This window comes from Papio anubis, chromosome 2 (genome assembly GCF_008728515.1).
Source record: "Papio anubis isolate 15944 chromosome 2, Panubis1.0, whole genome shotgun sequence".
Classification (NCBI taxonomy): Eukaryota; Metazoa; Chordata; class Mammalia; order Primates; family Cercopithecidae; genus Papio; species Papio anubis.
The window spans coordinates 33,813,205-33,837,683 of NC_044977.1; the positions used below are offsets into that span (position 1 = coordinate 33,813,205).

A 24,479-nucleotide genomic window follows, 5' to 3' on the forward strand; every position below is an offset into this window, starting at 1 on the left:
ATGAGTAATGGATGGAGTATTAGAGGATTGTGTCCTGGAAGAAGAAAATATTTACATAAGGTCTAGAGTTGAATGTTGGTTATAATCTATGTGGATTTCCATGCTATTTGCATTTTACCCAAATAGTGTGGGCAACTATGAGACTTCTTTGGATCCAGAGTAGATCTGCCCCAAGAATCCTGCTCTGTTTCATTCAGGCCAACCTCTTTCCTGGGATTTTTGGCCATGCTGGCTCTGAAGGTAGTGAGCTCTGAGACTAAGTGTGTGAGTTCATGTGGGGACTGTAGAGGTAGAGGAGGTAGAATGAGGAGTCTCAGCATGAAGAGGCTGAAGTGCTAGCTTGGAGATTTGTTTGGGATTCCTCTAGGAAGCTCTTCCTGGATCAAAAGAAAATGCTGGGAAAAAGATGTTGTCTAGAATTAGGGATAATAGACACTATCTAGAAAAGGGGCGGCTCACAGTTTAATGGTGGAGGTGACTATAACTTTCACTTTGTATCTGCATGAAGTTTACAGTTTTTATAGGGCCCTTAGGAATGCAGCAAAATAGAGAGAGTACAGAACTAGGATTCAGCACATTCGAGTGCCAGTCTGTCATTAACCAGCTAGGGGACAACACTTCTGGGCCTCAGTTCCCTTTTCTGTAAATGAAGGAGAGGGCAACCCAAATATTCTCTAAAAACTGTTCCATGATTCTATAAAAATAGATGAGTTTCCCATGCTACCATTTTGGAAACTGGACATAGCAGGAAAGTAAATTAATGTCTTGGGTTAGGTTCTTGGGAAAGTTTGGGGTGCAAGTGGATGGGATAGGATGAGGCTGCCCCAGGGATCTTTGTTCCATCTTTTTCTTCCCCCCTCTTTCTCCCCTCCCCTTTATCTCTCTGGTGGGAGGCAATGTGCTGTAGTGGCAAATTGTCTGGACTTGGAAATCAAACAGAGATACATTTAAATCCATGCTCTGCCACTTATTGACTGTGTGTGACCCGGGGCAAATTTCTTAACCTCCCTCTGCTTCAGTTTCCTCATCTATAAAACGGAGTTTATCTTCCTGAAGGCTATCATAAGGGTTGAATATTTGATGTGAAAAAAGGACACAGGAGGTTTGTTATTATTCTTCCACAAATATACTAATACTGGTGTTGTTTATGTTTTTTTTTTTTTTTTTTTGAGACAGGTCTTACTCTGTTGCCCAGGCTGGAGTGCAGTTGTGCAATCACGGATCACCATAGCCTTGATCTACTGGGTTCAAGCAATACTCCTGCCTCAGCCTCCTAAGTAGCTGGGACCACAGGTGCATGCCACCATGCCCAGCTAACTTTTAATTTTTTTGCAGAGACAGCATCTTGCCATCTTGCCTAGGCTGGTCTCAAACTCCTAGGCTCAAGCAATCCTCCTGCCTTGGCCTCCCAAAGTGCTGGGATTATAGGCATAAACCACTATGCCCAGCCCATTGTTTATGTTTATGACTTTAGAACTCTGATTTCGACACGGAATTCTATGATCTTTTACTTCTCCGTCTCATCCATTTTCTGTTTATTTTGCATGGAAAAAACCTGGAAATCATCAATTTTTACTTGTGCAGATTTTAATTGTCTCAAGGCTCAGCTTAGCTCACACCATAAATCTGGATGAGCTGGGTGGCACAAGGTACAAGAACTAATGGGCAGACAGAATTTTCCCACAAGTTACAATATAAACATTATTATAGGCATTTAAAAAATGCTGGCATTGGCCAGGCATGGTGGCTGACACCTGTAATCCCAGCACTTTGGGAAGCCAAGGTTGGTGGATCACCTGAGGTCAGGAGTTCAAGACCAGCCTGGCCAACATGATGAAACGCTGTCTCCACTGAAAATACAAAAAATTAGCTGGGCCTAATGGTGGGCGCCTGTAATCCCAGCTACTCAGGAGGCAATCACTTGAACCCAGAGACAGAAGTTGCAGTGAGTCAAGGTCGTGCCATTGCACTCCAGCCTGAGCAATAAGAGCGAAACTCTGTCTTGAAACAGAAAAAAAAAATGCTGGCATTAAAAGTATTCATGAGTAACAGGTAACCAACTCACTGGGAGTGTATGTATTTCCTTATTATATATTTAAGGGTAAGAGGAATAAAGACAATGCAAGGGAGGCCTTGGATTCCTTGTAAAGTCCTAGTGTACTTTAAAGTTTCAATAGCAGGCTGGGCTCGGTGGCTCACACCTGTAATCCCAACACTTTGGGAGGTCAAGGTGAGAGGATCACTTGAGGTCAGGAATTCAAGACCACTCTACCAAAAATATAAAAAAATTAGCCAGGTTTGGTGGTGCACACCTCTAATCCCAGCTACTCAGGAGGCTGAGGCAGGAGATTCGCTAGAACCCAGGAGGCAGAGGTTGCAGTGAGCCGAGATTGTGCCACTGCACTCCAGCCTGGGTGACAGAGTGAGATTCCATCTCTAAATAAATAAATAAATAAATAAATAAGTTTTAACAGCATCGCAGCAGGTATCTGTCATGGTTATACACTAACAGCTCTTAAAAATAAATTTACTGAAGTTTAGGATACTTCATAAATTATCTATAAATTGTATCTTGATTCTGCAATCAATAAAAATAGCTTCTGTAGGTGAGAAGTTAAATGGTGAGCATTTTCAAGTTCCTTCTAAATGCAGTTTTGAATAACATTTACAAATTATTTCTGCTATACCTTTAATTTCAGTTGTTGGAGGGGTGATGTTTAGGATCTGCACCAGGACTTTAGTGTCCATGTGATGGCTTTGGACAGCCACCCCGCCTGTTGCCCTCAGTCCTGAGGTCCTCCGGCAGTCCAGATAAGTTCCTACCACACTTAAAGAGTAAATGGGCGAATACAAAAGCAGGAAGTGAGCTCCTTGAGGGCAGGAGCTGTGTTATTCATTGTTGTATATCTAGAACCTGGGGAAGTGGCTGGCACTTTGCAGATACTACTTAGTGAGTCTCAGAGTCTGAGAGTACAGTCACACGTTGTTTAACTACAGGGATATGTTCTGAGAAATGCATCATTAGGTGGTCTCACTGTTGTGCAAACATCATATAGTGTACTTACACAAACCCAGATCATATGGCCTACTACGCAATTTAGGCTATATGGTGTAGTCTATTGCCTCTAGGCTATAAACCCAGACAGCATGTAACTGTACTGAATATTGTGGGCAATTGTAACCCAATGGGGAGTATTGGTATAACTCACGTAGAAAAGGTACAGTAAAAATATCATATAAAAGACAAAAAATGGTGCACCTATATAGGACTCTTACCATAAATGGAGCTTGCAGACTGGAAGCTGAGTTCAGCTGTTAAGACTGGGTGAGTCAGTGCGTGAGTGGTGAGTGGATGGGAAGGCCTGAGATATTGCTGTATGCTACTATAGACTTTATCAACACTGTACATTCAGGCTACACTAAATTTATTTTAAAAGTTTTTCTTTCTTCAGTAATAAATTAATCTTGGCTTACTGTCCCTTTTTTACCTTATAAACTTAAAAACTTTTTGACATTTTTGACTCTTTTGTAAAATACTTAGCTTAAAACACAATCACACTGGATAGGTGGACAAGAATATTTTCTTTCTTTATATACTTACTCTGTATATGTTTTCTATTTTTAAAATTATTTTCTGCATTTCAAACTGCTTTTTTAAAAATTAAGACATAATCACACACATTAGCCTAGGCCTAAACAGGGTCAGGATCATCAATATCACTGTCTCCCACCTCCACACCTTGTCCCATTAGAAGGTCTTGGAGGGCGATAACACACAGGGAGCTGTCATCTCCTATAACAATGCCTTCTTCTGAAATACCTCCCGAAGGGCCTGCCTGAGGGTGTTTTATGATTGCCATTTTTTTAAATAAGTAGAAGTACACTCTAAAATAATGGCGAAAAGTTTAGTATAGTAAATACATAAACCAGTAACATAGTCATTTATTATCAATATTAAGTATTATGTACTGTACACAATTGTATACTTTTACATGATTGGCAGCATCATTTTGTTTACAACAGCATCACCACAAACATATAAATAATGCGTTGAGCTATGATATTGCAACAGCTATGACATCATTAAGCAATAGAAATTCTTCAGCTCCATTATTATCTTATGAGACCACCATTGTATATGTGGTCCACTGTTGCCCAAAATGTCATGATGTGGTCCACTATACTGGGTCCCTGTTAAGCAGAAATGGAGATGCCCTGGGTAGGAACATTTGGTAGTGTTGTGAAAAGCATATCTAAGGCATGTTCTGAACCATAAGGTTCAACAGTGAAACTACAATGGGATGTGTCATTCCGTCTTCAGATAATATCCCCATCTTGAATAATTCTGGAAGTTGAGACTCTGAGATTTCCTCTAGAGAGTAAAGGAATGGAATCAAAATGCCTTCTTAGCTAAAGTTAAAATACAAGGGTAGCAGAGTTTGAAATGAAGCCCCTGTCCCAATGTGGGACAGTGTTTCTCTTGCGGTGAGAAATTCACCTCACCAAATGTAGCCCATCAAATTCTACAGAGAGGTAGAAGCACTGGCCTTGCCATTCATATTTCCAGATACAGTGAAAGAAAGAAATGACCAAGAGGAATGAGCCTGTGAAAGTACAAGGTTAGCCTGACAGTTAATTAGAGGTTTGAAGGAAGACAGACTGGCTGTTCTAGAAGGTGGTTTACTGGCTGATTTCAAGGACCCCTGCAAGTTGAGAATGATGAGATCTGTTCATTTTTCCTTCAGTGTAATGAATCATGCCTCCGATGACAATTTTGTGTGAGTCATGTTTTATCAGCTTCTTTCTGAATGATTGCTTATCACTCGGGAGCTCCCCAATCATTTGAAGATTGTCAGAATGAAGTCAGATTTCAGCTGGGGAGGTAGAATGTTCTGTTTTGGAGGACACATTTGGTTATACCTGACAAGCAGGGACGTCCTGGCTCCAAGAATCTTCTTCCTATTGCATGCCAGAGGACACTGCACAGTCTTTCTGAGTGGGCCGACAGCCTGGCAGCTAGAAATGGGTACAAGGAGTGTTCCCTCCTCTGTTCCCTCAGCAAGACAGGATCTTGAGGAAGGCTTTCCGGAACTCGATATTGAAGGTGGTATAGATCACGGGGTTGAGGGCGCTATTCACATAGCCCAGCCATGTTGTGGCACTGTAAAGCTCTGGGGACACGTGGCATGTCTGGCAGTGGGTATTGAGAACATGGGTCAAGAAGAAAGGCAGCCAGCAGACAATGAAGGCCCCTAAGTTGCCAAAGAAGAGAGAAACTGGGTAAGGGATTTGCTTACTCCTTTTGTTATAACATGAGAATGACTCATGGTTGTCTACTTTATGCCAGCCACCAAGCTAGAAGTTTTGCATACCCACTTACTTTTTTTTTATAACAACCCTAGGCTGGGTGCAGTAGCTCACTCTTGTAATCCCAGCACTTTGGGAGGCCGAGGCGGGTGGATCACCTGAGGTCAGGAGTACAAGACCAGTCTGGGCAACATGGTGAAACCCTGTCTCTACTAAAAATACAAAAATTAGCTTGGCGTGGTGGTGCGTGCCTGTAATCCCAGTTACTCGGGAGGCTGAGGCAGGAGAATCGCTTGAACCCAGGAGACAGAGGTTGTGGTGAGCCAAGATTGAGCCATTGCACTCCAGCTTGGGTGACAGAGTAAGACTCCATCTCAAAAAAACAAAACAAAACAAAACCAAAAAAACAAAACAAAACAAAACAAAAACCCCAACCCTATGAAGTAGGTGTGATTAGCCAAATTTTTTTAGGTGAGAAAACTGCAAGCTAATGTTTTTGATTCACTTTGGCCTTTGTTACTAAATCAATTTTCTAGTTTAGTCTCTAGGTAGTTCTTTACTAATCTTTTTCTTTTCTTTTTGAATTCAATTCAGACATTTATTTAATGTCTACCTATGCAAAACATGATCCTAGGCACTGATAGGTATGAAGACCTTCAAGATGTGACTGACATAGTTTCTGCTGTCGAGGAGATTACATCTAAGAGTTCTAGTAAACTCCCTGATACAGGAGAGGGTTGGGGTTTGTCAGTGACACTGGACAGGATGAATTGCCTTCACTAACTCTATAGCGTACCTGTGATTTATTCATTTTTAATTTATTTAAATAAAGTTCAGGCTGGGCACAGTGGCTCACACCTGTAATCCCAGCACTTTGGGAGGCCAACGTAGGTAGATCACCTGAGGTCAGGAGTTCAAGTCCCAGCCTGACCAACATGGCGAAACCCTGTGTTTACTAAAAATACAAAAATTAGCTGGGCGTGGTGGTGCATGCCTGTAATCCCAGCTACTTGGGAGGCTGAGGCAGGAGAATCACTTGAACCCGGGAGGCAGAGGTTGCAGTGAGCCAAGATCGTGCCATTGCACTCCAGCCTGGGTGACAGAGTAAGACTCTGTCTCAAATAAATAAATAAATTAATTTCATATTTTATGACTCTAAAAATTACCCCTGATTCTGGTGGGATGTGGTGGCTCACGTCTATAATGCCAGTGCTTTGGGAGGCTGAGATGGGAGGATTGCTTGACACCATGAGTTTGAGACCAGCCTGAGCAACGTAATGAGACCCTGTCACTACAAAAAACAAATAAAAATTTAAAAATTAGTTGGTCATGGGGGCATACGCCTGTAGTTCTAGCTACTCGGTGAGCTCGGGCAGGAGGATTACTTGAGCCCAGGAGTTCAAGGCTGCAGTGAGCTATGACTGTGCCACTGTACTCCAGCCTAGGCAACAGAGTCAGACCATGTCTCGAAAAACCAAAAACCAAAAAACCTTGATTGTATGCATTATGGAAAGCTTGGTAAATCAGATAAGTAGGAAAAAAGGAATAAGCACCCACCACTCAAAGACAATTACTTTGGATATCTTGGTGAATTTCTTTCCAGTCTTTTTTACTCTGTATTTAAAATAATCTAGATTTTATCATACCATATCACAGTAGTGTTTTGCATCCCTATTTTTATCACTTAATATTTTAAAATAACTAAGCATTTATCAAATATTCAATATGCACCAGTTTTATTGAATCATTATCTTATTTATTGTTTGATTTATGTGTTCTAGCTCCATACAATGGACAGCAAAACACAGCTCAGTTAAGTGGCTTGTTCAGCTTCATAAATTTTAGCCTAGGTCTTTTGAATTTCCACCAGAGTTAGCATTTATACACAAATACCTTTCAATTATATTGTGAACATTTGATAAACATTACTGTCATCAAATTTCCAATTTCTGTCAAATGTGGCTACCTTAGCATCTTCCACCAGCTCCACTTAACACAACCTAACCCAACCCAACTCAAGTCAACCCAAACTTACCAAGCACAATGGCCACCATCTGAGTTGCCTTCTTCTCCCGAAGTGGCACCCCCCGAGGTTGCAGGGGCCCCAGCTTCAGAGATGTTGATAATCTGCCATTGCTGAGTTTTCGAACCTCTAGGCTGAGCTTGGGTGCTATGGTGGGACTCAGGGAGTTCCGAGTCCTCTCCTCTCTTTTCAACTCTCCGCCTCTTTCTTGGAATCCTGGTCCACCCAAGGCAGTGTCTTGGCAGATGCTGTAGTAACGCTTCAGCTCCAGATGTGCCCGGTCAGGAGAGAGGGTCTGCAGGTGCAACAAGAGGGAATCCTGACATTTCTAGGGGTATTGTTTATCTTCTGAATGTTCATGAAAGGGCCAGAGAATTCAAAGAAGGAAGTGGGGGAGCATAGTTGTGGGAAACCTACAAAGGGGACACCTGAGAGAGCGGTGGGACCATGAGAAGTTAAGGGAAATAAAATTTACTTTAGACTTTACAACTAAAAAGCACCCACCATATCATCAGAGTGAACAGGCAACCTACAAAATGGGAGAAAATTTTTGCGATCTATCCATCTGACAATGGTCTAATATCCAGAATCTACAAGAAACTTAAACAAATTTGCAAGAAAATAAACAACCTCATTAAAAAGTGGGCAAAGAATATGAACAGACACTTCTCAAATGAAGACATTTATGCAACCAATAAACATATGAAAAAAAGCTCATCATCACTGGTCATTAGATAAATGCAAATCAAAACCACAATGAGATACCATCTCACACCAGTTAGAATGGTGATCATTAAAGAGTCTGGAAAACAACAGATGCTGGTGAGGATGAGGATAAATAGGCACGCTTTTACACTGTTGGTGGGAGTGTAAATTAGTTCAACCATTGTGGAAGACAGTGTGGCGATTCCTCACGGATCTAGAACCAGAAATACCATTTGACCTAGCAATCCCATTACTGGGTATATACCCAAAGGATTATAAATCATTCTACTATAAAGACACACGCACACGTATGTTTATTGCAGCACTATTTACAGTAGCAAAGACTTGGAACCAACCCAAATGCCCATCAATGATAGACTGGATAAAGAAAATGTGGCACATATATACCATAGAATACTATGCAGCCATAAAAAAGAATGAGTTCATGTCCTTTGCAGGAACGTGGATGAAGCTGGAAACCATCATCCTCAGCAAACTAACACAGGAACAGAAAAGCAACCACCACATATTCTCACTCATAAGTGGGAACTGAACAATGAGAACACATGGACACAGGGAGGGGAACATCACACACTGGGGCCTGTCAGGGGATGGGGGGCAAGGGGAGGGAGAGCATTAGGACAAATATCTAATGCATGCAGAGCTTAAAACCTAGATGATAGGTTGATAGGTTCAGCAAACCACAATGGCGCATGTATACCTATGAACAAACCTGCACGTTCAGCACACGTACCCCAGAACTTAAAGTTAAAAAAAAAAAGCAGCACCCACCACATATAGAACATTTGATAATCACAACAGCCCCTTGAGCAGGGTAGCACAGAATTTAGTCTGGCCTTTTTGAGTTAGAATGACCTGGTGATACAGAGAAACAGATTAAGTGACACTGCTATGACATAAGCCCCAAAATGTGGAGTGTGGGAAACTCCACAAGACAAATGACTCAGTTTCTTCAACAGATAAATTTTAACAACAACAATGACAATACTTAACAGTTGCAAAATATGTGCCTTATTTGAATTGTGATTCAAACAAACCAACTGTAAAATAATTTACAAGATAATTGGGGAAATTTGAACATCAATTGGACATTTAGTGATATTAGAAAACTATTATTAATTTTTTAATGTAATGTGGTATTATGGTTGTGTGTCTTATAAAACAGTCTGTATTCTTTTTTTTTTTTTTTTTTTTGGGACGGACTTTCACTCTTGTTGCGCAGGCTGGAGTGCAGTGGCACGATCTCGGCTCACCGCAACCTCCGCCTCCTGGGTTCAAGAGATTCTCCTGCCTCAGCGTCCCAAGTAGCTGGGATTACAGGCATGTGCCACCACACCCAGCTAATTTTGTATTTTTAGTAGAGATGGGTTTCTCTATGTTGGTCAGGATGGTTGCAAACTCCTAACCTCAGGTGATCCGCCCGCCTTGGCCTCCCAAAGTCCTGGGATTACAGGCGTGAGCCACTGCACCCGGCCAATGGTCTGAATTCTTTAGAGGATCTTGCAGAAATATTTTGGTTTGAAATAACATGGTGTTTAGGATTTGCTTCATAGCAATCCAGTGGGGATGTGTGAACATAGGTGGGATTGTAGATGAAATAAGATTGGCCACGAGTTGATCACTACTAAGGCTGCCTGATGGCTACTGGGGGTTTGTTATATTTGTCTTTCTACTTTTTTATTTTTGAAAACTTCCATTACAGAAAGTTAAAAAAAGAAAGCCCAGGATTTTCTTCTCAGCTTTCTTACTTAGTAGATGTATCTTTAGGCAAGTTAATTTAATATCTCTGAGCTTCATTTGTAAAACAGAAAAGAAATAGGGAAAAATGGGTTTTGGATGAGTAGCCTCCGAGAATGGAAAACTGAAGTATGTTAATTTTTCTGGTATGGACGGGGAGATGTGTGTGTGCCCAACTTGAAATTCTTTTCATGTTTGAAGAATCAAACTCTTGTGTCAAGTCTTGAACAGGAGGCAGAACTCAACTCCTCAACTCCCCTTACTGATGCCGTAAAAGCCAGATATTCACTTCACACCTCCATCCCCACGCAGCTAGAACTCAGGCACGTGCACCAAGCCCAGTCAACTGCAGATTCACAGCTGAGACTTTGAACTGGAACTTGTAAAGCAGGGAGACTTCAGAACTCCTCCAGTAGTGGTGACATTCAATGTCCAGTGTCCTAGGTCTTCTAACCAGATAATTTCTTAGGCATGAAAAGCATCTTTCTGAAGCTCTTCTTCAGCCTTCTCATTGAGCCTGTGAGCCACCTGACAGCTCTCCAGTAAATCTGTTTTCTACATAAGTTAGTCAGTGTCAGCAACCAAAACCCCTCACTTTGGTTTCCTTAGTTCAAGGAAGCAGTTTTCTAGATACACAGAGCTGGCACATTGTACATACTCAGAATGAATGAATGAATGCAAGGCGTCTTCAAGATGATTTAGTGTTATTTATTTATTATTTTTAGTAGAGATTAGTTCTTGCTATGTTGGCCAGGCCGGTCTCGAATTCCTGGGCTTAAGTGATCCTCCTGTCTTGGCCTTCAAAAGTGTTGGGATTACAAGTGTGAGCTACCATACCCAGCCAATTTAGGTTTTTAAAATTTTTATTTATTTATTTATTTATTTATTTATTTATTTACTGAGACAAAGTCTCACTCTGTCACCCAGGCTGGAGTGCAGTGGCATGATCTCACCTCTGCCTCCCAGCTTCAAGTGATTTTCCTGCCTCAGCCTCCTTAGTAGCTGGGATTACAGGTACCCACCACCACACCTGGCTAATTTTTGTATTTTTAGTAGAAATGGGGTTTCACTATTTTGGCCAGGCTAGTCTTGAACTCCTGACCCCAAGTGATCCACCCGCCTCAGCCTCCCAAAGTGCTTCGATTACAAGCATGAGCCACCATACCTGGCCTAGAGTTTTTTTTAAAAATTGTACTCCACAGAGGTATTCTTAGGAATTCTAGAATAATATACATTTTTTTGAAGATTTTAAAAATTCATATATAATACTTTTACATATTTATGGGGTAAATGCAATATTTTGATACATGCATACAATGTATAATGATCAAATCAGGCTAGTCATGGCTTCAAACAATTATCATTTCTTTCTGTTGGGAGCATTTCAAATCTTTTCTTCTAGGTGTTCTGAAATATAAAAAAACTGTTGTTAAGCATAGTCACCCTACTGTGCTATTAGACACTAGAATTTGTTCCTTCTATTTAATTGTATGTTTATACCCATGAATCCACCTCTCTTCCTTGCCCCTTCCCCCATCTCCTTCCTAGCCTCTGGTAACCATGAATCTACTCTCTATTTTCATAATAACCACTTTTTTTTTTAGCTCCCATAGGTGACTGAGAACATGTGATATTTGTCTTTCTATGTCTGACTTATTTCACTTAACATTACCTCAAGTTAAGAGAATATGTATTTAAAATTTTTTGGTTTTATTTTGATGGCATTTTCTAATAATTAAAATAAGCATATCTCATTTTATCTGAATGCCTATTTACAATAGAGATTATGGTGTGGTTTTTTTTGGTGTTGTTTTGTTTTTTGTGGTTTTTTTTTGTTTTTGAGATGGAGTCTCCCTCTGTCGCCCAGGCTGGAGTGTAGTGGTGCAATCTCAGCTCACTGCGATCTCTGCTTCCCGGGTTCGAGTGATTCTTGTGCCTCAGCCTCCTGAGTAGCTGGGATTATAGGTGCATGCCACTATGCCCGGCTAATTTTTGTATTTTTTTAAGTAGAGTCGGGGTTTCACCATGTTGGTCAGGCTGGTCTCAAACTCCTGACCTTGTGATGTGCCCGCCTCGGCCTCCCAAAGTGCTGGGATTACAGGCATGAGCCACCATGCCCGGCCCCAAGATTATGTTTATAATTAAACTGGCACCTACTGATCTTCTGAAAGTGACAATATTTGACTTTTAACGCATTATTTCTAAAACTAGGGGATGGGAAACAAATTCTTGGGATTGCCTAAGAAATCCCATATTTAGCTGGGTGTAGTAGATGAGATGAGAGGATTACTTGAGCCCAAGAGTTCAAGGCTGCAGTGAGCTGTGATCACACCACTGCACTCCAGCCTGGGGAACAGAGTGAGACTCTGTCTCAAAAAACAAAAAACAAAAAAACAAAAAAAACTCAGATTTGAAAACATTGATGTAGTATACCCTGTTTCCATTTTACAGATATGGAAATTCAGTCCTATAGTAGGAAAATGATTCTTCCAAGATTATATATTGGTGAGTGTATTTCTCAGCTCTGTGCAAAACCTGTTCACTACTTCCATGACTGACATGAGGAAACACTGGATTCCTCTGGGTCTGGCTGGCAGAGCCCTCCACTCCCAGATGGCAGGACAGAACCTAATTCTCCACACTCTTGGAAATGCCAGCCTCTTGGCTGTCCCATCTCTCGTTTGTATTCAATATTTTTCCTCCTTTTGGCCTTGAAGCCTCCTCAGACCTTGGATCAGCCATAGGCAACTTTGAGCTGCATAGCTATTATCATTTAAAATGATTATCTCCAATTACTATACCAGGCCTGTGTAAAAAGTCATTAACTATACCGAGATTGAACAAAGCTCAGACCTTAATGATTACAAAGTTTTGAAGTTTTATTTCTAATGTGGAATTCAGAGAGAGGAATACTGTTCTTATATCTAACACCTCCAGATTCCATTCTGCACTCTGCTAGCTGGGCGAGGCAGGCCTGGCTTGAATTGCAAGAACAAGACTAATGGTGACCATGAAATTGTCTTCGTTTTTCCCACATTCAGTAGTAAATATGGCACTTGGAATTTTCCTTTCTCTGCCTGGTTTTTGCTCTGCCCATGTGTGTTCCCTTGACGTCTGTTTCCTCTAATGCAGGTGGCCTTGGATGGCATTGTCACACTGTGTGCAAGAGTCATTGGCTCCAGTCACTAAGGTCCAGCCCAATAGTCATATGCTTTCTGAATTATCATCTGATGAATTCTATTCTGCAGCTTAAATTAGGAGGCATTTCAGATCTTGTCTTATAGATATATGTGTGGGAATCAGGGCAAGGTTTCATTCTGGGGTGAGAGTAGAATCAAGATAAGCCAGTATTGTGGCAAAAGGTCTCTTATTCTTTCTCTGTGATCAAAGACATGGCCCACTTACTATTTTTCCTGTGGCATCTGATGGAAATCGGGCCCTTACTGAAAACTGCCGAATGGGGTGCAGCTGCAGACAAGAAGACTAGGGGTGGGGGGTTGAAGGAGGAACAGTCAGTTGTGGGTCTAGCCATGTTATAGGTAGCCATGTGACATAATAATATTTTGAATGCAATACTTTCATATCCTCAGCCTTGGGTCTTGATCTTCTCTTTCATGGGGATTAATAGTCTTGTTTCACTCAAGCCTTGGGACTTCAACTTAAGAGTCTGGCCTTCATTCATACTTTTGACATCATCAAAGACCTTAAGAGGTCATCAAAGATAATCTAAGTCATCAGGCCGGGCGCTTACGCCTGTAATCCTAGCACTTGGAGAGGTTGAGGTGGGCAGATCATTTGAGGCCAGGTGTTAGAGACCAGCCTAGCCAACATGGCAAAACCCTGTCTCTACTAAAAATATAAAAATTAGCCAGATGTGTTGGTGGGCACCTGCAATCCCAGCTACTCAGGAGACAGAGGCACGAGAATGTCTTGAACCCAGTAGGCACAGGCTGCAGTGAGCTGACATCATGCCACTGCACTCTAGTTGGGGTGACAGAGCGAGACTCTGTCTCAAAAAAAAAAAAAAAAGAGATTATCTAGGTCATCAAAGATTAATCTAGACATCCAAATCGGATCTGCCTTCAAGATCAAACTCAATTCTTACTCTGTCTATGGAACCCTTTCCTGAGTGTATTAATCTATTTTCATGCTGCTAATAAAGACATATCTGAGACTGGGTAGTTTATAAAGAAAAATAAGTTTAATGGATTCACAGTTCCATGTGGCTGGGGAGGCCTCACAATCATAGTGGAAGGTGAAAGGCATGTCTTACATGGCAGCAGACAAGAGAAAATTTGTGCAGGGAAACTCCTCCTCATAAAATCATCAGATCTCGTGAGACTTATTCACTATCATGAGAAAAGTAGGGGAAAGACCCACCCCCATCATTCAATTACCTCCCACTGGGTCCCTCCCATGACACGTGAGAATTGTGGGAGCTACAATTTGAGATGAGATTTGGGTGGGGACATAGCCAAACCATATACTAAGCATATTGGTTTTTCTCTTCTATTAGCCTCCAGAGCACTTCATAATTGAGTGCTTAATTGTCTTCACCTCACATTTGGCAAACATCCTATTCAACTCTGGGCTCTTCATTAACTTTGAGTGGAGGGGTGCTTTATTTGCTTGTCTAGATTCTAAGCTCCATGAAGGCAGAGGCTGTTTAATGTTACCACTGTCCCTTCCCTAGTAGATTTCAAGTGATCGGTATATATCCATTCATGCTTCAGGTACATCATGGGAAAGCTACTAAGTGCCAGGCAATGGGGTAAGGAGAAATTAAAGCCCTAGAAATTGGAAGGTCATCGCAGAGGCAATGATATTTCTTTTCAGAACCTAGAAAGAGCCAGTAAAATGCTTTATCAGCACCGTATCCCACCGGCTTGTCAGTTCCTTGACACAGGGACAGATCCAGTGAGGAAAAAAGGTTTTGATGGACCCCAATGATCCTTGGGATGAGTGTTTTAGACAAAAAGTCAGTTCTGGGAACCCACCAGCAGTGCAAGGTACAACTGTTGCACTTAAACTTCAAAACCTGTGGGACATCTGAACTGCTTCCCATTTGGGGAAAATGAAAGACTTTGAAGGGAAGCAGAACAAGCCCAGGAGCTATCCAATCACTTTGCCAGGTAAGGTAGGCTCTAGAGACAACTATCAGTGTTTTCTTGAGATTGGATTTCCTACCTTCAAAGCACAGCCAATATTAGCAGATTACAAAGTGGGTGTCAGATTTGTGTCTCCAATGTAGCTAAACGGCAAAATCGTGCACTGCTGGACACAGGCTGGGAAGTCAGGAGATTGTGTGTTGTCTTCCCTCTACCCACTCCAGGGTGCTTACTTGTTGAGGGAAGCCAGGCCTGACACTGTTGCACTGACTGTTCTGTCGAGTGAGGATCCTTTTCCGTCTCCTTTGTTTTAACACCACATAGATTCTGGCATAGACAAGGACGGTCACTCCAAAGGGCAAGTAGAAGGACACCACTGAAGAGTAGATGACAAAATCAGGGTTGGAGATGGAGCAGACAGTGGGGTCCCCTGTGGATGAGAAGGGGGAAGGTAAAGCAGTTAGCAAGTATCAGAACTCAGTAGGGAGGGTAAAACATGGCCCCATGTCACACATGGTGCCCGCACCTTCTGCTGCACAGCAGGTGGGGAGGATGCAGTCTCAGATACGTATACTGTCAGGTCAGTGAGGGTAGAAGGTCTAATTCATCTTTGAGTTTCTCATAGTTTACTTAAAAAGAAAATTTACCAACAATCATGTTCCAGACACTGGGGCTACAAAGATGAGTGAGACACTATGTCTGCTCTCAAGGGAGCAAACAGTCTAGATAGATGATCCCTTTCATAGGATGTCACAAGTGTCACACAGAGACATCCAGCCTGGGAGGCTGGGGAGATTATTACAGGGCAACAGGGCAGAGGCTCCCAGGAGGGATGCAGCCCCCAGAAAAGGGCCTGCTGGTGTGGAGGCATTTGAGAATTGTTGGAATGCAATGAAAGGAAGAAGCCTTATTTGCTGAGAATGCCAGTTCTCCAATTTTGAATCTGGGATGGAGGGCAGGTGGTAGCTGAATACAAGACAGAGATTTGATTTTTCAGGGAATCCCAGCACTTGTTAGAGATGGGATGGGGAAAAGGCAGGTAATGATATTGTGACATGGAGAATGTGCATTTAGAAGGATCTTTGTCCCTGCTTTATGTCCTGAAATGTTCCTGCCATTTCTCCTTGGGAGGTCCCTGTAGCTTTGCCTTCTTCATAGCAGATACTGAGATTCCTCCAAGGCCCAAGATGGGCCTGAAACGTGCCCCATCTTGAAAAAGAAAAGAAAAGCAAACTAATATCTGTCAGGCGATGAGCCAAGAGCTTTGTACACCTTATCCTACCTAATAATTATGGCAATATTATATGAGGCAGGTGCCATTACCGTCTCTCTTCTCAGATGAGCAGACTAAAACTCAGAGAGGTTCAGTAAGTAGCCCGAGGTTGCACTTGAAAAATATGTTCCTGCAGCCAGTTTTATGCCCAAGCCAATGTTCTTTCTGTAGTTTTAACTCCCCATCCCCCTTTACTATTGTGACATGGAACATCTGTGCTTCATCCAGCACTGTCAGCACAACTGTTGGTATACCCAGCCAGTCTTCATAATGGGTTGGGGATTCTCCAACCCCAAAGTTGGCCTTGGAAGATGAAGCCTTAGGTGTGGGCTGGTGGGGAGAGGGCAGTGGCCATGTAGGCTTCTTATTCTGCTTCTTGGTTTTCTGAGGTAGGTGGAAGTCAGAGAACTCTAAGTGTGAGATTCAGGTCTGCTATTTATTAACTGCGTGATCTTGGACACGTTTCATTTATTTATTTATTTATTTATTTATTTATTTATTTATTTATATATATGGAATTTCGCTTTTGTTGCCCGGGCTGGAATGCAGTGGCTCGATCTCAGCTCATCGCAACCTCCACCTCCCAGGTTCAAGCGATTCTCCTGCCTCAGCCTCCCAAGTAGCTGGGATTACAGGCATGGGCCACCACGCCCAGCTAATTTTTTTTGTATTTTTAGAAGAGACAGGGTTTTTCCATGTTGGTCAGGCTAGTCTTAAATTCCTGACCTCAGGTGATCCACCCGCCTTGGCCTCCCAGAGTGCTGGGATTACAGGCGTGAACCACTGCGCCCAGCCGACACGTTTCTCAAATATGCAAAGCTTCAGTTTTATTATCTGTAAAAAAAAAAAAAAAAAGATAGGAATATTTTATAGTAGTTGTGAGAATTAATGAGAATAAATGATAGCTATTATTTATATTTATTTATTATTTCTCTCCCTGAGCTTTTTGAACTGAAAGGGAAGGTATCATCTGGAATGGAAATTTGGAGACAGACTTACAGGGAACAATGTTTGAGGGAGAAGGAAAGGAATAAAAGCTAAGAACTAAAATGAAAAGAGTGTGCTCAGTGATGCATTTTAATGACAACTTTGCCACTAGAGTCTTTACAAGCTACTCCTAAATTCTCTGGTTCTCTGAAGAGGAGGTAAAATTCAGGTGAATTTCATGTTGTTTCACCAACGCCTGTGTCATCATCCTTTAGAAAATGGCTCACAGGGGCCAGGCACGGTGGCTCACGCCTGTAATCCCAGGGCACTTTGAGAGGCCAACGAGGGTGGATCACAAGGTCAGGAGTTCAAGACCAGCCTGACCAACATGGTGAAACCTCGTCTCTACTAAAAATACAAAAATTAGCCGGGCATGGTAGTGCGAGCCTGTAATCCCAGCTACTCAGGAGGCTGAGGCAGGAGAATCACTTTAACCCGGGAGGTGGAAGTTGCAGTGAGCCGAGATTACGCCACTGCACTCCAGCCTGGACGACAGAGCGAGACCCTGTCTCAGAAAAAAAAAAAAAAAAGAAAGAAAAAAGAAAAAAAGAAAAAGAAAATGGCTCATAAGCTCTGCGTAGTTCACCAAATTGGCATCTCCTGGTATTCAGGGGTGATGGAGTTGCCAAGAGGGATGGGGTGGCAGCGCATGGTCTTTCAGAATCTCTAGGGAGCCATGTCGGTGGTGATCCGCCCCTTCTCTGAAGTCAGCTTTTCTGTTGTCAGCGTCTGACAACAGACTATTCTACTATTCTTTTAACTTTTTGTGCAACTAAGCTCCCCCTCCCCCAACCTAGCTCCAGTGCTCTGAAAACTAGGTGAGATGTTCTATTGATGAATTCAAATAAATGGCACTCCTCCATTTCCTTCTTTCAAAGGTGGTTTTAAATCCTGCCTATCATGAGGAGGCGTTTCACATGTCTCACGTGTGAGAAGAGACCAGCGGGGTGGCACTGCCCATCTTGTTGCCATCTTTGGTGTCCCGGATATTCCCTGTTGGTCCCTCCACCTAACTTTATACCTTTTCCTACCCACTCTGGGTTCTGGGAGGCTGACCTCTAAATTTTATGTATGAGCTATCTCTTCTAAAAAGTCAGGGTCAGAAGGGGGTATGATATGCTTCTATTTGTGTAAAAATGAATACACATACACATACATAAACATATATGTATACGGACATGCACACTGTTGCAAGCATTATCTTGCAAGAATATTGTTTGTTTCTAGGGAGGGAGATGGCAGAATTTAGTAATCTGGGGTAGAAGGGAGACCCACATATAAGTATGTATGTATCTCATGACACTTTATGAATGTTTTATGTGCAAACATTTATTTCTCCATTAAAAATATTGAAAGAGAGAGTTGAGAGGGCAGATAGCTATTTCAGGGTCCCTAGTCAATGAAGGCTCTCACACATAATCACAGAACCTGCATTACCATCCCTTCCTTCCTCCCCTATCTAAGCAAACTGCTTCCCTTCCTTAGATCAAGCATTGCAGCCCCTTCCAGAATGTCCCCACTGCAGGCAGAGTGACACTGGAGGTGGGTGGCCAATGAGTAGGGCCTGCCCCAGCCCCCAGCAGGCCTGGCCCTGGGTGTGTGTGTGTCCTGTTGGCAGGGCACAGTGATGCGCCACACAGCAGCAGTTCTGAGATCTTCTCTGCTGTGTACCAAAGAGGTGAGGAAGGCAGTAAGGCCCCCCAGAAGCTGGCTTCCCCAGGAGATGAGGTGCCTTGCTTGGATGATTTAACGGCAAGAGTGTTGTTTTGTTAGCACCATAGTTATTGAGCAAATGCATAAACAGTAAATAAATGAGCAAAATGTACAGATGAGCATTTTATGTAAACACATGAGCAGTCACTGACCAGAGGATAATGGAGAAGGCCTGTCCCGGGGAAGGGGAAGTTACTGCTCCTCTGAGATTAGAGATGCTTATCCCAACTAATCTCAACATTTCAGGAAGAAAGGATGATGATGAAGAGTCATCTATTTACTCATTCAACAAATTTTATGGAGCACCTACTATGTTTAAAGCACTGTGCTGGGTGAAAAAGGCAAAGGCGTCTATGAGGCTTTTGCGGGCTGTCTTGGGAAACTGAGCCCCACCATGATGTGAACAGCTTGGCTCAGAGCAGGTTTACTTGAAAGATTCATGAACTTCAAACTAATTGACAGATTTGACCCCAACTTGATTCCAAAGACATGTGGTGCCAATGAATCTGAGTTTAGGATGAGCCTATTATCCTTTCAACTTTGTGCTTCTACTATTCTTTTAACTTCTTGTGCAACCAAGCTCCCCCTCCCCCAACCTAGCTCCAGTGCTCTGAAAACTAGGTGAGATGTTCTACTGATGAAATCAAATAAATGGCACCCCTCCATTTCCTTCTTTCAAAGGAAAATCAAGCCAGCTGATACAGTTTTCTTAACTTTAAGTTTCTCCTCCCTTAAAGGGTTCTTAAATCCTTATCACCAGCTTATTCACTCTTTGCTTATTTATTCTAGATTTTTAAAAATAACACAATAGCTTTCTGATTTAGCAGGAATTTAAATACTAGTTATTTTTCTTATCTATGCAATGAAAGGGTTGGGCTGCTCATTCAGGGATCTTCAGAGTTTCCTTTAGCACCAGCACACCATGCCCTGCTGTGTCAGGGTCTGTTGATGATGTGAAAATTGCCTAGACTGCTGGGCCTCTGCTGGGAGTTAAGGCAACCCTGGCCCGCCAGGCCCCCGCCTCGGAACTCTCTCACCCAAACTCTGCCTCATGTTGACCTTTTATCTGAGAACAGGAGCAACTCCAAGTTGGAAGAGACTGAAGTTCAACTTTTCTGTATCTTATGTTCTCTAATAATTCACAATTGCATGTGGCAGCCCTTGGCACTAAAAAGAAGAGCTCTGTCAAAAAGTTCTTTTTTTGTGTTGCACTTATTAGTGGAAGTCCAGCTGCTTCCAATATCAGGTGTTATTGGCAGGATCCTGCTCTCTCCCCCTCTATTTTTCACAGAAGGAGTAGAAAAAAATGACTGAGAAGAGTCCTTTATATTGGGCTTTCAAATGAACTTGGGAACTTCCTTATAAATGAGAGAATTGCTGCAGGAACCCACATCTATCAAGATAATGAAGCTGTACAGTGAAGGTCAGCTTGAGGCAGAGGAGGACAGCTGGGCCTGAGCTTTGCTTACTAAGTCCCCTAACTGTGTTCTAGGAAGGGGCAACTGATCTCTAAAACCATCAGCAGAACTCTTATGGCTGCAGATGTATAGTTACATTTTGATGTATAAACTTTTCCAATAAATAATAGCAACCATAACACCAGCTAATATTTACTGAGCTCCTACAATAGAACCTGACACTTTGACACAGTATGTGAATACCTGGAGGGCTTGCTAGAGTGCTATTAATACACTTAAAAGTAAAAGAGAGAGAGATTGTGAGAGACGAGGGAGAAGTGAGAGCGCACATGCTGTCACAGGCCTTTTCTGCCTTCTCAATTCTGTATTTGAAAATCCTTTTGGAAAAAATTTTCCTGAATTTTGTTTCTGGAACAATAATGATCTCACTGGTGGCAACAACACTGCAATTCATCATTCTTCTTCACTCTGGATGTCGACATTAACCGAGAACTTGGTCTAATGTCAGAATTTGGGACTGTTTCAACTGTTTCCAGTGTGGTGTGTTTGTGAGAATGAATAAGACTGCCTCCACCAAGAATGAGTCAGGGGAACCACAGTCAGCCCAGCTGATGTTGGCAGGGATTTGCTGTTGGCTAGCGGGTAAGCAGTGCCTTGGTCTAGCAGTGGTGAGTTTCCCACACTAGAAATTCCAACTAAGAATGCATTTTCATATAGAAATAAGGTTACAGAAGGTGACTTAGTTATCAGACTAACCCATAAAGCACATTTAGCATTCACCAAAAATGATATTTTATGCCACAGAGTCAGCCTCTATAGCTGTGTTAAGGGATGTTGCTTTGTCCTGGGCAATGTATGCATGTACACACGTGTTTGTGTGTATAAAGTGTCATTCAGTTAACATAACAAAGTAATGAATGGTAAACAGTAATGCAAAGATAACAACACCATAATTTGAGAATAGCCTGGGTTAAACAGGCAAATATTTGTTAATAAGTTGGCTAGTTACCCTTTACTGTGGCAGAGAAACAAGCCAGCCTTGAGTAGGTGGTACGTGCTTGGCATATTTACATATGTTATCCCAATTTAATCCTCATTTAATTGCAAAAATCTCTATGAAGAAAGTAGAGTGGAGTTATATGTAGGCTTAGATTCTAAAGTCAACAAATAAAGTGAAAATTATATAGACTCCAAATTTGCTTTGAAAATCTGAATCACATATAAAGATATACATGGTTTTATTATAACCATGAAGAGTAATAAGTTGTATGATGCATATAGTAATATATCATATACCATAGAGTTCCTATGGAACATAAAATTTTAGAGATAAAATTGCTGGGCTTATTTGTAGGGGGTCATATATATAAAAATAAATATTAAAAATGTCTTAACTAAATACATAGATCAAGTTCACATATTTTAATTCACTCAAGTGTATGCTCTACTGTAATTTTATCCCACGTTTACCAATGAGGAACTCAGAGAAGTTAAGTAACTTGTTTAAGGAGAGACAGCTAGTAAGTCTGGACTTTGATTGGAGTTTGGACTTAGATTTTACTTGCTCCAGAGCCTATACCTATCTTCCAAAATATATTTTGACTTCTAAATCATTGTCCAGCAAATGACACTTGGAAGATTACTTAAAGTTAGAATTTGCCCATATTTATATATAATATGTTACATATAATATCTGCATACACACAAGCACATGGCTATGTGGCTAGTACATATATACTAGAAATTTACAAACCTGGAATATAGGCATTGAATGAATCAATTCAAATGGACAAAATGAGAAATCCAGATGACCACTGGAACACTTATCAAGCAGTTTTCCCTCAGCACTCAGTGTATATTGTCAATACCCATCACGATATTGTGTGTGTTAATACCTTTCATTCGACACATTAAATTACTGAGGCTGGCTGAGTGCGGTGGCTCACACTTGTAAGCTTAGCACTTTGGGAGGCCGAGGCGGGCTGATCACTTGAGGTCAGGAGTTCGAGACCAGCCTGGCCAACACGGTAAAACCCCATTTCCACTAAAAATACAAAAATTAGTAGGGCATGGTGGTGGGTTCCTATAATCTCAGCTACTTGGGAGGCTGAGGCAGGAGAATTGCTTGAACCCAGCAGGTGGATGTTGCAATGAGCCGAGATCATGCCATTGCACTCCAGCCTGGACAACAGAACGAGACTTGGTCTCAAAAAAAAAAAAAAAGAAAGAAAGAAAAAAAATTACTGAGGCTAAAAGATGGACATGGTACAAACACAGAAGGCACTGATTCATCTGAGGTATTGGTGTCATGCTTAAAATCCTGAGCATTTCAGATATATACATTGTCCATCCATCCATCTATCCATCCATCCATCCATCCATCCATCCATCCATCTAGTAGATGTACCATGTGCCAACCAACATACCCAGAATTTTTTTTTTTTTTTGAGACGGAGTCTTACTGTCCCCCAGGCTGGACTGCAGTGGCGCAATCTCGGCTCACTGCAAGCTCTGCCTGCTGGGTTCACACCATTCTCCTGCCTCAACCTCCTGAGTAGCTGGGACTACAGGCGCCCGCCACCACGCCTGGCTAATTTTTTGTATTTTTAGTAGAGACGGGGTTTTACCGTGTTAGCCAGGATGGTCTTGATCTCCTGACCTTGTGATCCACGAGCCTCGGCCTCCCAAAATGCTGGGATTACAGGTGTGAGCCACCATGCCCGGCCCAGAATTTTTGTATTGAAAATAGGAAATACACTCTCCAGCAATTTGGGAATCTATACTGGTTGGTTCTGAATAATTGGAAATTATTCTTATTGAGTAAAAAGTTAGAAGTATATATCCTGCTATAAGACTTTTATAATGTGTTATTTGCATTGTAGGTCTGTTATGAATTGTTATCTTTTTATTAGCAAACCTTGCCTGAATTATTAATATATATCTTGGTTTTTTTAACTGGTACATTTCTGCAAATGAATACAATGACATTTCTTTCAAAATAAAGATGAGCCAGACTTTTCATTAATTGGGGCAGAACTTTACCCCCATGCCAATAATTGATGAGGTTTTGCTTTATATTTTATTCATAACCCACAAAGGCCAAAGCTTTGCATTCTGTGGCATTCTCATTTAATTGCAAAGTACACTGACCGGGGGTCAGAAATTTCAGGGCTGAGCACAACTCACAGCCAGTCATTCAGGTGTGCTGTGAGTCACATGGATGCTAGAAGTGAAGCCATCATCGTTACCTGTGGTATTAAAGCCAAACAGAAGAGGGCAGGACACAGCAAAGGCCAGTACCCAGACGGCCGTGATCATGAGGGTCACGCGCCGACAGGAGCTCTGTCCCGTGCCATGCTGGTAGTGAACGGGCATGACCACTGCGGTGTACCTGAAAAAGCAAGGGAGAGGGTATAGGCATGGTGAGATGGAATGGGATACTTTTCTTTCTTTGTTGCTGTTGTTTTTGGAGACAGGGTCTCACTCTGTCACCCAGGCTGAAGTGTAGTGGCATGATCACTGTTCACGGCAGTTCAACTCCTGGGATCAGATCCTCCTACCTCAGCTTGCCAAGTATCTAGGATTATACGGCTATGCCACCAGCCTGCCTAATTATTTTATTTTTTTGTAGAGATGGGGTCTTACTTTGTTGCCCAGGCTGGTCTCAAAATCTGGGGCTCAAGCAACTCTCTGGCCTCAGCCTCCCAAAGTGTTGGGATTACAGGCGTGAGCCACCAAGTCCAGTGAGGGGATCTTTTCAAGAGACCAGATGAAAGAAGTTAGTAGAGAAATAATCAGGTTGATACATATGGCATGAGAAATACAATTTAGTTAGAGGAAGAGAGAAAAGCAGAAAGGTCAAAAATAGCAGAAGGGTTGAGATAAGATAAATGAAGAACTTATTGAGGGAGGTGAACAGAAAAAGGGAAGAATAACAAAGTTAACACAGCACCACTGGATTGCTGGAGAGCTTCTTTACCGGTTCTGCCTGATCGCCCAGCATGACCGGCCTTACCGTCACACACTCTTCACTCTGAACGCTCTGGGTGCTGGTCTGTGTGCTTTTACCGTCTCCTGCAGGTTTTCAGACAATGAAAGAACATACCTAAAGAGGATGTTTACCCCCTGCTTGTGTCCTAATATAAATTATAGCCTTCATTGTGACAGCTCCTCTAAGTAGTAGATGT

The 24,479-nt window shown here is 42.0% G+C and overlaps 1 protein-coding gene across 1 annotated transcript in view; it reads right to left on the reverse strand.

Annotated features, from left to right (window-relative positions):
* Positions 1–3,674: 3,674 nt before the first annotated feature.
* DRD3 (dopamine receptor D3) overlaps positions 3,675–24,479 on the reverse strand; it is a 49,002-nt gene continuing 28,197 nt past the window's right edge. The window contains exons 3-6 of the mRNA XM_021934072.2: positions 23,541–23,683; positions 15,135–15,331; positions 7,343–7,625; positions 3,675–5,252 (exon numbers count right to left, since the gene is read on the reverse strand). Coding sequence (XP_021789764.2) covers positions 5,056–5,252; positions 7,343–7,625; positions 15,135–15,331; positions 23,541–23,683 — 820 coding nt within the window. The 3' untranslated portion in view covers positions 3,675–5,055. The remainder of the gene's footprint in view (positions 5,253–7,342; positions 7,626–15,134; positions 15,332–23,540; positions 23,684–24,479) is intronic.